This window comes from Canis lupus, chromosome 1 (genome assembly GCF_011100685.1).
Source record: "Canis lupus familiaris isolate Mischka breed German Shepherd chromosome 1, alternate assembly UU_Cfam_GSD_1.0, whole genome shotgun sequence".
Taxonomy (NCBI): Eukaryota; Metazoa; Chordata; class Mammalia; order Carnivora; family Canidae; genus Canis; species Canis lupus.
In genome coordinates this window covers 59,513,697-59,530,480 of record NC_049222.1, presented here as the reverse complement: position 1 = coordinate 59,530,480, position 16,784 = coordinate 59,513,697, and the positions used below count along the sequence as shown (strand labels likewise).

Sequence of the window (16,784 nt, the reverse complement as noted above, 5' to 3'; positions counted from 1 at the left end):
TGGAGATACTGTTTATAAAGAAAAGACAGACTCCCATGGATTTGGGTAGTCTTGGAAGACTTATTAAAGGATACCAGACTTGAGCTGACCCTTCAAAGACTGCAGGGAAATTATTAGAAAAAAGAGAAGAGTATTTCAGTGAATTGTTGACAGGGGGACGTTCCCATCATCCATACTGTTTTATCCCCAGTTATATGGAATCCCACCACAAAGAGGTCCTTTTCAAGATCATTTCCTGGGATAAAATGATGAAAAGTGTCACTTGGTTTTCTGTAGGGATTCCCTCTCTTTGTATTATCTCTTTTCCTTCCACGTGCTTACTAAAATAGGTAAGGGATGCACACAGACTACCCTGGGAAGGTCTGAGACTCTGGCCTATGCCACTCTAGCAAATGGCCTTCTCTTCAGCTGGTTGGTGTGTTTTTCCTTCGTGCCTCTTTTAGCTTTTCCTGGGCATCAACCTGATAGGCTGATATGACCCTGGGGGATGGTTGTAGGAGACCACCAACTTTCTTGTGTTTTAAGCTACCTTTAAGCATAAATGTGTAAATGAAAGGAGTCTTCCATAGGCATCTTTACTAGCTCATTAAGGGTATAGCCTGGTATTTGGAATTAGAGTTATTAAAAAGAAAAGCTATAAATAAGCATTTATTTCCTTCTATTGCATATATTTTCCTTTCGAGGTAGCTAGCAGGAAAAGTAGCTGGAAAGATAAATGGGATCTTGCCATTTCTCAACCCTTTTGCCTGTGGGGTGATTACATCTCACAAAATAGAGGAGACCAAAAAAAAAAAAAAACCAAAAAACAAAAAAACAAAATAGAGCAGACCAAGTGAGTTTATGGATAGAGGATTGATTCTGGAAGACAGGGCCCTGTGTGGATGGAGGGAAGCCTCTGCAGTGGGGGTAAACCCCCAGTGTATCCTCCTTGAGCAAGTACAGCAACGCCAGCTGGGCCACTGCCTAGATTTAGCAATAGGATCTGGCCTTACCAGGGTATGTGAAGAGCCAGGTGGTCTGTTTCCATTGCCTCAGGCTGCATAAAACAAGTTCTCTATAAAAATGGCAACATTTTTGCCTCTTAATTGCAGTTTCTGGCTTTTGGTGCTGAAATTAATTTCTAAAGCCAGATTAAGATCACATTAAAATGAACAAAGCTTCTGGATTGTTGGATTGTATAGTGTTCATTTCTTTTTACTTCAGAAGAAAGTGTGTGCATCCCCAAGCTTTAAGTAATAGTCGTGAAAATTCTACTATTTGACCACAGTGGTGTGATGGAGGGTATCAAAGAGCATGCAAGAATGGGAGCATTACTATAAGGGGACTGTGTTGTCATTTGCAATTAAGGTTGGGGAAAGCTTAATGGAATCATTAAAATCCAAGGAATAAAATGAAAATAAAGACTACTGGCTCTAGGGACCTGGCTTGCCTGGAGACAGGAAAAATTAGTAAGTAAAACTATAGTGAGGTAAAACTATAGTGTTTAGCAGAAAAATGTACAAATTGGATATTGTAAGGAGACCACTACTAGGAACTTTGAGAGAAGAGGATCAGCTTTAGGAACAGACAGAGGAAATAGAAAAGGAAATTTTTAGATTTAGAATATACCAGACATTAAACAGATAAAAGAGGCCTTTAGGAAGACTTAGGGCCTAGAGCTTCCACTTATGCAAAACCTCTCTTCCCCTGGGACACTTGTGTAGGGCAGATATTTACTCTGAAGCTTTTCTCCTGATTCTCACCTCTAAGCTAGACTGGATCATATGGAAAACTCCTTTCTTTAATGTCACATGGCCTCCTTTGTCTCTTGACTTCTCAGTGTTTCATTTGTAGTCAAGTCTTCAGATGCAACTTTTAAGGTTGTGCTGAGGTAGAACTAGCCAAGTAAATCAATCTATGAATCCAAAAGATTAATGAAGCTTCAGTATTTAGTCCTTAACCATTGCCAATATTAGGCATGTTGAACAATATCATCTTTTCAAATGAAAGAATTAACTTCCAGTATGAAAAGAACGTGGTTTGCTGAATTGTTCTCCCTTTTTCAAAATCATGCAGGTAATATATGCTTTAAACACTAAAAATGATGAGCATGAATCTGCAATTCAAGCCCTCAAAGATGCTCATGAGGAAGAAATCCAACAGATTCTTGCAGAAACAAGAGAAAAAATACTGCAGTATAAAAGCAAAGTAACAGAGGAGTTAGACCTTAAGAGAAAGATTCAGGTTTTAGAAGCATCATTAGAAGATCACATAAAAATGAAGCAGCAGGCTTTGACAGAATTTGAAGCTTATAAGCACAGAGTTGAGGACATGCAACTTTGTGCAGAAGCCCAGCATGTCCAACGCATAGTAACCATGTCTAGAGAGGTTGAAGAAATTAGAAGGAAATTTGAGGAAAGATTACGGAGTTTTGGACAACTCCAGGTACAGTTTGAAAAAGACAAACGTTTGGCATTGGAAGATTTGCGAACTGCTCACAGACGGGAGATCCAAGAGCTGTTGAAGTCACAGCAGGGTCACAGTGTCTCGGTCAGTAAAGGGCAGGAGAAAGCGGAGGAGCTGCACAGGGTGGAGGTGGAGTCCTTAAACAAAACACTGGAAGAACTCAGACTTGAACGGAAAAAGCTAATTGAGGATTATGAAGGCAAGTTGAATAAAGCTCAGTCCTTTTATGAGCATGAGCTTGATACTTTGAAAAGGTCACAGCTTTTTACAGCGGAAAGCCTACAGGCTAGCAAAGAAAAGGAAGCTGATCTTAGAAAAGAATTTCAGGGACAAGAAGCAATTTTACGAAAAACCATAGGAAAACTAAAGACAGAGTTACAGATGGTGCAGGATGAAGCTGGAAGTCTTCGTGACAAATGCCAAAAGCTTCAGATAGCACTTGTTACAGCAGAGAACAGTGTTCAGGTAAGTAAAGAATATCACATTCAGCATACAGATTTTTCCCCCCAGTTTTGGCTTTCTCTTTCCAATTAGACTACTTTAACTTTTTTTTTTTCCATTTTGCTTTCTTCTACTTTTCCTTTGTGAGAAAATCAACAAAGGTAATTTTTACTGCTCTAGTTATTATTTTCCTATTAGAACTTCGGATATTAAAGACTCCTAGAGATAACTTAAAATCTTAATGATTATGAAAGGATTTTATGAAATAACATGTTAATATTTTTCACAAGTGGCTTGGGAGAGCTAAAATATTGGGCTTTGGTTTTAATATATTTTCTCCTTTACCTTCATTAATAAGATCTGCTCAATGAACAAAAAATTGTTTTATAAACCTGAATTAAGTAGGCGTATAGCACATGCTTGAAAAAAAGCCAAGAAGTCCCTACAAATTCTTTTATTGGCAGAGAAAATTTCACAGCTGTTTTTAATATCTGAGTAGCTTAGAGCAGAATTGCCTTTCATGATTGGGTCATATGACTTATGAAGATTAGTTATAAGTGTTATCAAAACAGACTTAAAAGTAGGTATTACTAAGTTTGAATTGAAAAAGAGAAAGTTGATGCTTGTAATTTGAGTTTAGTAGCATCATTAGCTTAGCTAATTAGCTTAGCACCATTCTTGCATATTAATAATGGCTATTTGATCATTCTTAGGTTCTTCAAAAACAGCTTGATGATGCCAAGGAGGGGGAGATGGCCTTGCTAAGCAAGCACAAGGAAGTGGAAAGTGAGCTAGCAGCAGCCAGAGAACGTTTACAACAACAGGCTTCAGACCTTGTCCTCAAAGCTAGTATGTGTGACCACAGTTCTTGGTATATTCCTCAGCTGAAACCAACACTAAAACTTAATTCAAGATAAAATTTGCCTTTTCTTCTCATCCTTTAAAATTATTTAGACTCTAAACATGTTAAAGGACTCTGATTTCTTCTTAATCATAAGATTAGTAAATGATAACTTGTTTTTAGAACATGTATTTATAGAAAAATTAAGAGTTAGCAGATATTTTAGCACCAGTAAATCATTCACTAAAAGAACAATGAAGCATTCATTCTAGGAGGTTTTTTGTTCGTTAAAAACATATGTTTTTAAAAGATAAAAAAGATAAAAAAGCCACATGTTTTATAAAGTATTTAGTGGAACTATATGTGGATTAGAGTGCCTCATTTCATTTGGTTTATAGGGATCATTTTACATGATAAAGCTGAGTTGCCCATCCTATGGCTAATATGCTCATTTCATAGCCCTTTACTAGAGGAGGTGGTGATCCATGCATTATGCCCAAGTGTTTGTTGTGCCAGGTAAAGCCAGTTGAACTAGTTCTCTGAGGATGTCATCTGATTTGATTGGCTCATCAGCGAATCCCAGATGACCTTTCCCCCAAGTAGGAGTTTTTCAACTGTATAGTGTGTACAAAAATCATCCCAAAGGGTGTGTGCAACCACAGACGCTGGGATCCAGCTTCAAGAGCTTCTCCTAAGTAGGTCTGAGATGATCTTCATTGCCAGCTAGAGTTCCAGGTCTGCTGGTCCAGAGCGCATTGAGAACCACTGCCCTAACATATGCTTTCTGAGACCCTTTTTCTCATACTCATATTTTATCTCTTGTCTCTCTCATCCTCTTTTCCCCTTTTTTTGTTGTCATTTATTTTTTCTTTGATAACCTCTCTGTCCTTATCTATCTTTAGTTCTTTATCATGCCTCTTGTCACAAATTTCAGTTTCAACCAAATTGCTGTCTGCCTTTATACTGCCTGCATACAAATTTCTTTCTCTTTTATGAGAATTTGAAAAAAGAAGAGATTAGAAAAGAAGAGATTACTCATTTTTGGTGCCATGGTATTAGTCAGTACATCCTCTCTTAACTTTATTTTACTCCCAAAGCTTTTATATATATCCCTGAGGAGTTGCTTCTACTTCAACTTGTTTAGTTGGCAATATTTAAAAAACAAAAACAAAAACAAAAAAGGGGTCCTGGGTATGGGGAGCAACATCAGCAATGTGAAAATGGACTCCTTTCTAGTTTAAATTGTGCTACTTGGATAAGTAGCATTTCTGTTTTATACAGTGAAGAAATCAAAGTACTGTTTGTACATGCAGACTATTTCACTCAGGTTATAAGTACAATTGTGTCATTAAATATAAACTTTTATAACACAATGCAACAGATTTTAAAATGAAGATTTTTCTTTTGGGGGCATAGGTCATATTGGAATGCTTCAAGCAACTCAGATGACCCAGGAGGTTACAATTAAGGATCTAGAATCAGAAAAATCAAGGGCCAATGAGAGATTATCTCAGCTTGAAGCAGAAAGAGCTTTTTTGCAAAGCAAAACTCAGAGTCTTGATGAAGAGCAGAAGCAGCAGATTTTGGAACTGGAGAAGGTAAAAAGCAGTGGAGTACTTCTCCCCTTTCCCCCACAAAGAAGAGAAAAGAAAAAACGTTCAGCTTTAATCTTTTTCAAATTTGATGTGAAGTGTTTACTTCTACTTCATAGTAACAGTCCATCTCTTAATTTGTTTTTATTTTTATTTTGAGGAAAACTGGTATACACCTGGACTATCCCATATTATATGTATGTTCAGAATATTACTGATAATTTTAAAATGTAAAAACTTAAGACATTTCAACCTATTTCAACCAGAAACTGAATAAACTCTTATTTCCATGAAATGTTATATTTGTGGTTAATTGTATATGTTTTTGTATTGATGAAATATGTTATTTATTGCATGTACACCTAGGAAATGTCTATAAAACTAAAAAGAATGACAAGCATTATGCTCTGAAAATTTATAAACCAACATACTGACTTTCTAGATTAAACAAATAAGACACATCATTTGTAGAGTAATTGCTAAATACTTCTGGCAATTTTTCAGATATTTACAATACCAAGTGGGGGTTTTAGGGCATTTCTTTTTCTTTCCCTCAGCAACCAGGCATATTACAACCTTGCCCTTTGCTCACCTCCCATTCACTCCTTACCCAAGTGTCATGTGGTTTGTCTTATAACACTCCATGGAATCTGTGTTTGCGCCAGCCTCCAGTGACATCCAGGTTGCTGGACTTGGTGAATCTTGTCCAACTGTGGTACTCACTCCTCTCTGATTTACAGCATCTGTGTTTTAGTGTTTCACATTCTTGCACATGTTCCTCCTATCTCCCCAGCCTTGAAGTCTTGCTTGTGAACTTCCCTCCTCCATCTGTTCCCTTACCATTGATGCTCCCCTGCATTTTCACCTCATTTTACATGTTCATCCGTTCTGGTAGCATAAAATTTATTCAGTGATCACTCCCAAATCTGTTGGTGTAGGGCCGATCTTTTCCCTAAACTTGAGACCTGTGTCTCCCACTCCCACAAGATACTGTGGTTTCTCACAAACGTTTCAAATCAGCATGCTTAGAACTTTCTCCCCTCAGAGTACTGTATTTTTTTTTTAACTCCTTTTTTCAACCATTAGCACTGTAGTCTGTCTAGTTTGGCAAATCAGTCGTTATTGATTACTGTTTCCTTGACCCTTTTATCTGTCACCAAGTTGTATTGGTTTTCTACTCCCTTAATATGTATTTTATTCCATCACCTTCCTTCATACCCTTTGTCAGATTCTAGGTTTAGGTTTAGACCATGGTGGCCTGGATTTCAGTTAAAACTTCATAACCACTCTCCCTGCCTCTATCAACTTACTAGTCTATTGCCAACCTGATTGTTTTAAAAATATATCAGTTATGTCAATTACAGTGATTTCTCATAGTCATAATGAAATCCAGAGTCCTTGGCATAAAAAACCCTTTCTCATCCTTTGACTCCTACCTCCTGCTGAGCCTCATTCCTCACCACTGCCAGCCACGTGTCTTGTGTTCTGTCCATACTGCTTAGGGGCTGGTCTTCATATCCTGCCTGAACTTCTCCACCTGGGAGACCATCACTCAGCTTTCAGAATGCTGGAAGGGCTTGTGAATTCAGGCTCTTGTTATCAGGTCTAGGTTTAAAATTTTCTAATCTCTCATTTCCTGATGGGCTTGTGAGAATTAAATGAGAGAATGCATCAGCAGCAGCTCAGATGTTTTCTCTTCTGGAAAGCTTTCCCTGATGTATGGGTGTTTGTGTGGGAGTCTCTCTCTCTCTCTCTCTCTCTCTCTCTCTCTCTCTCACACACACACACACACACACACACACACACACCCTTTCCTACCTCATCCAAGTTCTGTCTCACGCAAACACGTACACATGCATGTACTTCCTTTCCCGCCTGTTCTAGGATAGGCTCCTTTACTGTATACTCTTACAGCACAAGATGTACACTCCTTTCATAGAATTTATAAAATTATACTGCCACTGTCTTTTGCCTTTTCTCCATCATTACACTGTGACTGCTTAAAAGGCCTATAATTGACACTCAATAAAATTGTATCGAATAATATCATCCAAGTGGGTAAATTGGCAAGCCATTTTGTGTACAGCTTTGACCTACAGGGAGCCTTTCTCTTAAGCTCACAGATGTGCTAACTTGCACTTGGCTCTAACCTAATAATAGTCTATTTTATCACTTGTGTTAAAGTTATTCATTTTACCTGTGCTACCCTGTCATTTTCTGAGAACACCGCTGATGTAATCTCATGTCCAAAGTCTAAATCCCATAGTTCATTCAAGTTCATGTATTTATTTAGTATTCAGAATACTAATAGAAGTAATGAAGAAAGCAGGTGCAATTTTTGATCTTTGTTTGCTTTGATTTTAGAAAGTAAATGAAGCAAAGAAAACTCAGCAAGAATATTATGAGATGGAGCTAAAAAACCTGCAGAATAGATTGGAAGGGGAGGTAGCTCAATTAAATGAGGCTCATTCTAAGACTTTGGAAGAATTAGCTTGGAAGCACCATATGGCAATTGAGGCTGTCCACAGTAATGCAGTTAGGGATAAGAAAAAACTGCAAGTGGTGAGTACAAATTCAACATAGCTTTGCTTTGTTAAAGTAGAAGGGTTTCTGTAATGATCTGGTGTGACTCATTGTGGAGTAAATGAGTTGCTTCACTCTGATGGCTGCTCTCTTATAATCACTCTGTCAATCATTATTCAAAGAGTAACATACTTAAAAATTCTTGACATGGGATGTAGTTTCTTAAATTGATACGAAGCATTCCTACTTTGTATAAGCCGTAGTAGAAGCACTCCCTTGATCTTGAGCTGTCTCCTCATGAGACAGCATCTTAGGTGTGCTCCTCAGGAAGTCTTAACTAGTTGCAGCACTTACTCTCCTGTAGATGTTTCCTTCCTATTACACAGTTGAAAGAGCAAGGTGTCTGATACAGGCCTTACACTGAGCTCTTTGCTTACTAGCTCCCTAATCTTGGGCCTCAAAAGCCACGCCCCAGGCTCCTCATCTGACAAACCAAAAAAATAATCCATTTTGTAATGTTCTTGTAAGGGTTAAGTCAGATAAAATGTTGAGAACTCAGGAATGTCCTAGCATACAGTGATAAATAAATGTTAATTATTAGTATTTCTTACTGTGTGCCAGGCACTGTTTTCCATCTCTTTTATTTAAGCCTCACAACACTCGCATAGGTTTAATTGCTATACCCATTTTCCCGAAGAGGAAATGGAGGACAGAGTAGTTAAACACTTGCTCAGACACATGCAGTTAGTAAGAATCAGCCAGGTCTTACACTCAGGTCTCGGATACCAAATCCTAAGACATTTAACCACCACATATAGGTGTGTATTCATGATGGTTGTTATATGTTTTATGTAATAGCATTTTATAGTTTACTAAGCTTTCTTATGTTTTCCTTATTACTTAAGACTTAGAGATTAATGTCATTTTTTATACAGAATAGGTTTAGTAAACCTAAATGATATATTCAGTACCACTAACCTAGTAAATACGAGAGGTTGGATATGAATTGAGACCTTTACTTATATGTCTCTTCCTTTTGTGATACAACTAGTTGGAAAAATATTCAACACCTGAACTTAATTAAAAATTCAAATAAAACTTCCTGTTAGATGTTAGAGTGTGATTTCTAACTAAACTTACTATTATATGTTTATGTAGCTGGAGACAAAACTTAATGACATGTTATTTCTCAAAATTGTGGTTGTTGTTTTCTCTGTGCCAGCTCACTATTCCAGAACAAATTTGTCCAGCTTTAATTACATGGTGCATGTGCATGCTTACTGACTATATGTATGTGCTCAGAGGTTTATAGTGAAGGATTTAGTGGTAACTGTGGCTTAGTTAGCTCTTCCATAGCTATTTTTTGTTATTATTTCTACATCCCTCATTCACCTTACCTTTTCCTCTATTTTTGTAGTATTTAACTTGCAGGTGTTCTGCCTTTTGTCTCTCTTTATTCCTCTGTATTAAGTTCTAAGTACTAGAATCAAGGCATCTTTCATCAATATCATTTTTGCCTCATTACTTCTCTCCTAATTATCCCCTTGCCTATTGAATTTCAATTTCTGAGCCACCTAAAAATCTGCTTTATGCTACTTATATTTCTTGCAATCTTTCTTTAAAATGTTGCTATAAAGCAGATGACTTGAATTTTCTGTGTATAAACATAGTCAAAACTCAATGATAGCTTTACCTATATCTTTCTCTTTTCTCAAAATAACTTATCACTTGCTGCTTCATTCCTCTCTTGCCTAGCTAGCTCATGTCTGAGCCTGAGCTCAAATCAGCTTCCTTTTAGAATAGTCTCTCTCCAAAATCAGGTTATCTTTTAAAGAACATTTACCGAAAAGTGACTTCTCCATTCCTTATTATTTAGTTATCAAAAAGGATTATATCTTCTTTCATAACTCTAGTTTACCTTCCCCATTTGAAAGTGAATATATAGAGAATCCATGCAGAAAGAGTTAACATAGCCCACCTGAAGCTACTGTCCTTAGAAAGGCAGGGTAAAAAAAAAAAAAAGAAAGGCAGGGTACAAGGGTGGCCCTTACTAGTATTTGGGAACTTGTATTTTGGAAAGGTTTCCACCATTCCCTGATAAGAATGGCTCATGTGCCTAAAGGGTTTATGCAAATAACATGGTTTATGGTGAACATCTGCTTTCCTTCTTGAAGTCTAGAAGTTTGGCACATGCTAGTCAGGGGGTACCTATGTCATTAGCCCCCAATGAAAACCTGGTCACTGAGTCACTCACAGCATTTCACATCATTGTCACAACTTTGTGGAGAGTCCTGTGAGACAGGACTCTTAGAAACGTGTGCCTGGTTTCCCATATGCCTTTTCCCTCTGCTGATTGTGTTTAGTATCCTTCGGCTGCATAATAAATTACAGCTGTGAGTACGACTAGCAGAGTCCTGTGAGTTGTCCCAGCAAATCATCAAACCTGGACTTTGCCTTGGGAGCTAATAAAATTTACAGCTGTGAGTACGACTAGCAGAGTCCTGTGAGTTGTCCCAGCAAATCATCAAACCTGGACTTTGCCTTGGGAGCTAATAAAATTTAGCACAGAACCCTGTTTATTACTCTTCTCACCTTATGCTATAGAAATGTTGAACTACTTGTAACATAACCAGGTTCATTTGCACCTCCATGGTTTTTGCACAGGTTTCTTCTGCTTCACGTGTTCTATTTCGCTCTTGCTTCTTCACCTTTTCTTACTGACACACTCCTTCAGACTGTACTTAGGAATTGCATTCTCTGTGCAGGTTTTCTTACCAAGCTAGAACTTGTCAGTTCTCCATCCATATAACCCTGTAGTCCCTATGGTCATTTAACTTTCATTACATATTCAACTTATTTAGGGCAGGCCCCATGTCTTACTTCTGTGTATCAAAGTATTAAGTAGGATGCCAAATAGTGGGTATTCTTTAGTAAGTATCAGTTTTATTGGTATTGCTTCTTTAGGTGCCTTAATTTTGTACTTGGTAATTCTTGACTGTGTTCCAGTATTCCAGAACTGCTACTGGATTTTGTTTTTTATGTAAAAATAAAAGAATTCTACATTCAAGAGATATTTAGAATTTTTTCTTTATCTCCTCAAATTATCACTTACATCATACATATCTGTTGACTCAGCTTGATCTAGACCAAATATTCTTACCATTTAAAATAATTATTTAATCACATCATAAGTGATTTAGAATGATAGAGCCTAAGCCCTTAGGATTAATGAGACTAATAACTCCCAATATTATTAATTAAGGATAAGGCTAATTTGAAAAGCAAAGTGTCAAAATATAAAACAGAATGGCCTTTTTCTTGGAGTTTTGAAGTATACAGTTAATTGCAATTTTGTTAATTTTTAAAAATGTCTTTTCCTTAGGAATTGGAGGAACAGTATAAAAAAGAGAAACTGAACCTGGAAGAGGATAAAAGTCAACTTCAACAGGAACTGGAAAACCTGAAGGAAGAGCTGGAAGACAAACTAAATACAGCCAATCAAGAGGCAAGAATTCTTTAGGCTTATCACCTGTGTTAAATCTTATCAGTAACATCTAATTTGGTAACATCGTATATGTAGGTGAGCCTCACTGATGGTAAAATATCTAGAGTAAAAATAATCAAATGCTTTCACAGATGTGGAGTTTTCCTGATACATTGGTTATATCTCACCAGGTAAAAACTTACTACCCAAAACATCAGACCCCAAGGTGCCTTTGTGGGGAAAGCAAAAAAAGGATAATGTCACCATATAAGAAAGAAAACAAGAGATTTATTTACCTTTTGTAAAACACTGACTTAGAATTCTCTATACTGTATTTCCATTTTAAGAAGAGAGATTTTATAAGTTCTAGAGAGTGACATCTAAGATAATTTTTAAATGCTGTAAGAAAATAGTATTGTTTAGCCTAGCAAAGACTAACCATAGAGTATAATAATAAAATGTTACAAATCAAGAAGTTGTGAATAAAATAAATGTAAAGACAATTTATTTTTTTATTTTTTATTTTTTTAAAGATTTTATTTATTTATTCATGAGAGAGAGAGAGAGAGAGAGAGACAGGCAGAGGGAGAAGCAGGCTCCATGCAGGGACCCCGATGTGGGACTTGATCCTGGGTCTCCAGGATCAGGCCCTGGGCTAAAGGCAGGTGCTAAACCGCTGAGCCACCCAGGCTGCCCCTGGAAAGACAATTTAAAAACTATAATATCATTTGTTCTGTTCCTTTCTCTATTGCCCAGGTTCACCTATGCCTTAGAATAGCCTCCCTGTTCTTATCCTCCCATTCCAGTTGATCATCTCGACCGTGTTGTATTGTAGAGTGCTCTTCCGGAAACAAGTCCATGTCTTGACATTTCTCATCTTGAGGGCTGTTCCTGCCTCACTAGCACCATCTCTCCCGAAAGTCTTTAAGCCCTACTTTCTTATCACTCTGCTCTGCTCACAGAGACCACATCAAAACGGGAGTGCCCCTGGGTGTGCTAATAGTTTCTTCTCAGTGTTCTTTCATTACCTTTACACATTTATCCAGAAGAGGCACCAGTTGCCACGTTTGGGAATAATAGAATTAAGATTGTTGCAGCTTTCCCCTGCTTATCTGTAAGTAGAGCATCCCGTGAAACCTTTTGATAAGCTGAAATGGTGTGAAGCAAATAAGTAGTTACTGTTAACTTATACAGAAAAAAACATTTGAACATTCCAGGACCTCAAAACCAACCTCTCTTAGGCTTTTCTGATCCCTTAGGCCCCATCTTGCTAACAGATGCACAAATGCTCACAGACGCTGTGAAAAACTATGGTGGCATGATGCTGAGATACTGAGTGTGGTTCCCAGGGCAGAACCTTGGCAGGACCACTTGCACTGCCTGGGGTACGCACTGCCTATATAAAGGCTCGCTGCAAAGCAAATGCTGAACGCTAATTTACTCTTTGCCATTTTTTTTTTTTTTTGTAAAAGTGAAAATCTCTCCAGATTACTTTTAGTTAGCAAAAACAGGTACTACTGTAGGTCTTCTATGAAAGTGAAGTGGCATAGCATCAACTTAAAAAAAGCAGAGGATATACTTAATATTATTTGTATTAGCTCACCTCTCTTGTCCAAGATAATTCACTGCTGGCCCCACATTTGCATACCTCTCTCAGCAGAATGTAATCTTATAGTTATGGTGTCCCAGTCTCATTAGAAGGCAGTTTAGTGACCATCGTTTTTTCTCTGGAGGTCCCCTAGGGTCTACTCTCAGTTCTAAGTGGTGTAAGTATTTCTCCAATCTACACACTGTGATCTCACTGAGAAGAGTTCTAATAAACATGTAATTGATTTTTCTTTTGGATACATTCTCAATTATGCTTTAGGACCCTGGTAATGTTTTGGTGCCATATTAGAATTGCTCCCCAAGAATATACCTGGCAGGTCCCTCCACATGCACCTGCCCTTTCCTTCAGCCTGGACATCTTTTTTCCTTGCCCTACTTTGCTGGGTAGAATCTCTAGAGATAATCTTTCTTATTTTATTTCCTGCTCTTAAAGTAAAGGATGGCAACATTTTAGAGTTAATTATCATGCTTCTCTAAAGTTTTATTTTGTAAGTGCTTTGTTAACAAGTCTAGGAAATTCTCTTATAATTCTAGTTTCGTAAGCTAAAAAAAAATCACAAACTGATGTTGATTTTTCTGCATGTATTGAGATCATACTTATTTTTCTTTAACTTGTTAATGTGGTACCTTATATTAATCTTCTAATAGTAAATCAACTTTGGATTTCTAAAGAAGGTCCTAGTTAGTCATGATAGATAATATACATCTTTTAAATGTAATAACTAGATCCCGTTTCCTAATATTCATCTTGGGATTTTTGAGCCTGGGTTCAAGTAAGATTGCTTTGTACTTTTCCCTTTTTATATCATCCTTTTATAGTTTTGGAATCAAGGTCCTACTAGCCTCATACAATGAAAGACGACTTATTATTTCTTTTTCTGTTCTCTGGGAGAGTTATGTGAGATTGACATGCTTTTTTAACCTTAACTGCATCATGGTTAAATACATTGTGGTTTGTATGAAAACAATTTTTGAAACTTGTTAAGACTAGTGCTACACATGAAAGAAACTTAACGCTCTGTGTCCAGTGTTTCAGTGTAGTCTTGTATACCAGTCCATTAAATCAAGATTTTAAATTATTTTCTTCAAATACTATGTATTCATTTTTACTTTTATCTTTTTGATCCATCATTTACTAAAAAGTGGTACTGTGATGGTAGATTTTTTCTTCTTACATTCTGTCAATTTTTGCTTTGAATATTTAGAAGCTTTGTATGTGCATTCAAATATAAAACTGTTTTAGCTACTTAATGAATCATACCTTTTGGGTTAGTCTGTGTTGTTTGATACTGTATAAGCAACTGTTGCTTGCTTTTAGTTTTATGTGACTGGTATAGCTTTTTCCATCTAATGATCTTACATTTTTCTGCATCCTTATGTTTACATGTGCCTCTTGCCAAACACATATAGCTGCATTTTATCTAGTCTGAAGGTTTTAGACTTCATTCATTCTTTTTTTTTTTTTTTACTTAATTCATTCTTTTTAGAGAGTGAGAAAGAGTGCAGTGGAGAGGAGCAGAGGGAGAGGAGAAAAATAAGGAGAGAATCTTTGGTAGACTCTAACACCTAACCAAATGTGAACCACTCAGGCGCCCTTGAAGCTTTTATTTTTTCTAAATAGAGAATTTATTCCATTTATATTTACTGGATGGAAAGTAGGTATGTCTATGAAAAGACAAGAGGAAAGAATTTGGGGTACTTCATAAAGACTGAAAATTATTGTTTTAGAAAAGATTAAAGAATATATTATCTTCATAAGATGGATGTTGATACTCTTACAGATGATAAAACCAAACACATAAATAGGTCAGCTGTGGATTTCATTGATTAACTCATGAATCCCAGAATCATATTAGGATATTAAGGGAAGCTAATGAGTCTAAAATCTTAGGTGGAGAATAATCCTGTTGTTCAACCAAATGTTATCTGGGATCACCTTTGAGGACAAAATAATAGACTGAATGGTTGATAAATCTATTACATCTTTTTAAATGTTCTTATAACATTTGAGTTGTAGATTTTCTTGTGGACTTAAGTTTTTTAAATTTTATATATATATATATATATATATATATATATGTCAGTATTTTGTTAAAAATCATTTGGACTTATTTATTGTAAAATGTCATATCACAGTTGATATACTGCCTGACATGACACATAGGAGATCATTATTTGTGAATGATATATATGTTGAATAAGTAAAACTCATCATTGAAAACTAAGTTAACTTTTGTAAATAAGAGTATTAGTTTTCTATTGCTGTGTAACAGATTATCACAAAATTTAGTAGTTTAACACAGCACATGTTTATTATCTCAGTGTTATGGGTCAGGTTATAATCCCATAACCTATAGGTTATAACCTGTAACCCGAGTACAGGTTAGCTAGGCCCTCTTTGAAATCAAAGTGACAGTTACACTGCAGTCTCAACGTGAGGCACAGGTCTGTTTTCAAGCTTATTGGCTGTTGTCAGAATTCATTTATTTGTATGACCGAAGTCCCCATTCTCTTGTGAACTATTGGCCAGAAATTGCTCTCAACTTTTATTTTATTTTATTTTTTAAAAATATTTTATTTATTATGAGACAGAGAAAGAGAGAAGCAGAGACACAGGCAGAGGGAGAAGCAGGCTCCATGCAGGGAGGCTGATGTGGGACTCGATCCTGGGACCCTGGGATCACGACCTGAGCCGAAGGCAGAAGGTCAACCGCTGAGCTACCCAGGCGTCCCGCTCTCAACTTTTATTTTATTTTTTTATTTTTTATTTTTTTTAATTTTTATTTATTTATGATAGTCACAGAGAGAGAGAGAGAGAGGCAGAGACATAGGCAGAGGGAGAAGCAGGCTCCATGCACCGGGAGCCTGATGTGGGATTCGATCCCGGGTCTCCAGGATCGCGCCCTGGGCCAAAGGCAGGCGCCAAACCGCTGCGCCACCCAGGGATCCCCCACTCTCAACTTTTAAAAGGCCCCTCAAGCACTTGCTTCCTGGCTCCTTCTTTGCGTAACATCGCAGTTTACTCTTTCAAGGCTAGCAGGAAAACCTCTATGGCTTCAGATTACTCTGACTTCTTCTAAAGACTCACCCAATTATGTCAGGCCCACTTAGAATAGTCTCCCTCATCCTAATTACATCTACAAGATACTTTTTTGCTAAACAACGCAATATAGTATGGGAGTAATATCCCATCATATGCATAGGTTTTGGGGCTGTGAGGGTGGGAGAGGGATCATGTTAGAGTTCAGCCTACTGAAACACACATATAACTTGTTTCTCTGGCTCCTGTAGTGGGTACACAGCATTTAGGTAATAGAAGATAAATAGGATATTTATTGCCACGATTTAGAGAACAAGGATTGAGTTAGTTTAGCTAGTTTGTTTCTTCTTTTTAAAGATCAGGGAGGGGAGGGACAGAGGGCGGGGGAGAGAGAAAATCTTAAGCAGGTACACAGCCTGACACAGGGCTCCATCTCCACCCTGAAATCATGACCTGAGCTGAAATCAAGAGTAGAATGCTTAATCAACTGAGCTACCCAGGGACCCCAACGATTGAGATTCTAAACTCTTCTGGAATATCTATAATATATACCATTCAGAGACATTGATTGGTAGGTACTAAAACTTTGAGTATTGCTCTTTATGAACTTAAGCAATTTTACAAAAAAAAAAAAAAAAAAGTAAGAACCTGAGGAATGTTTTCAGAATTCCAGATTTTCTAATGGTATTTAATGTGTATGTATACATTTCAATATTGTTACAATCTTTATTTACAAATGCTTTGTGTACTTGATTTATAAAAGTTTATTCCATATAAGTATTTCCATTTAATTTTGTCTACATTTTAGCC

General features: G+C 36.9%; 1 protein-coding gene across 9 annotated transcripts in view; it reads left to right on the top strand.

Annotated features, from left to right (window-relative positions):
• FAM184A (family with sequence similarity 184 member A) overlaps positions 1 to 16,784 on the top strand; it is a 107,737-nt gene that overhangs the window by 40,555 nt on the left and 50,398 nt on the right. For 8 of the 9 annotated variants that reach the window (XR_005353831.1, XM_038526664.1, XM_038526668.1 and 5 more), the window contains 5 exons: positions 2,056 to 2,910; positions 3,600 to 3,735; positions 5,144 to 5,325; positions 7,684 to 7,881; positions 11,225 to 11,347. Coding sequence is in view for 8 of the 9 variants with exons in the window: in XM_038526664.1 (XP_038382592.1) it covers positions 2,056 to 2,910; positions 3,600 to 3,735; positions 5,144 to 5,325; positions 7,684 to 7,881; positions 11,225 to 11,347 (1,494 nt within the window). In the remaining variant the exon portion in view is untranslated. The remainder of the gene's footprint in view (positions 1 to 2,055; positions 2,911 to 3,599; positions 3,736 to 5,143; positions 5,326 to 7,683; positions 7,882 to 11,224; positions 11,348 to 16,784) is intronic. The other variant, XM_038526665.1, reaches the window with a different exon arrangement.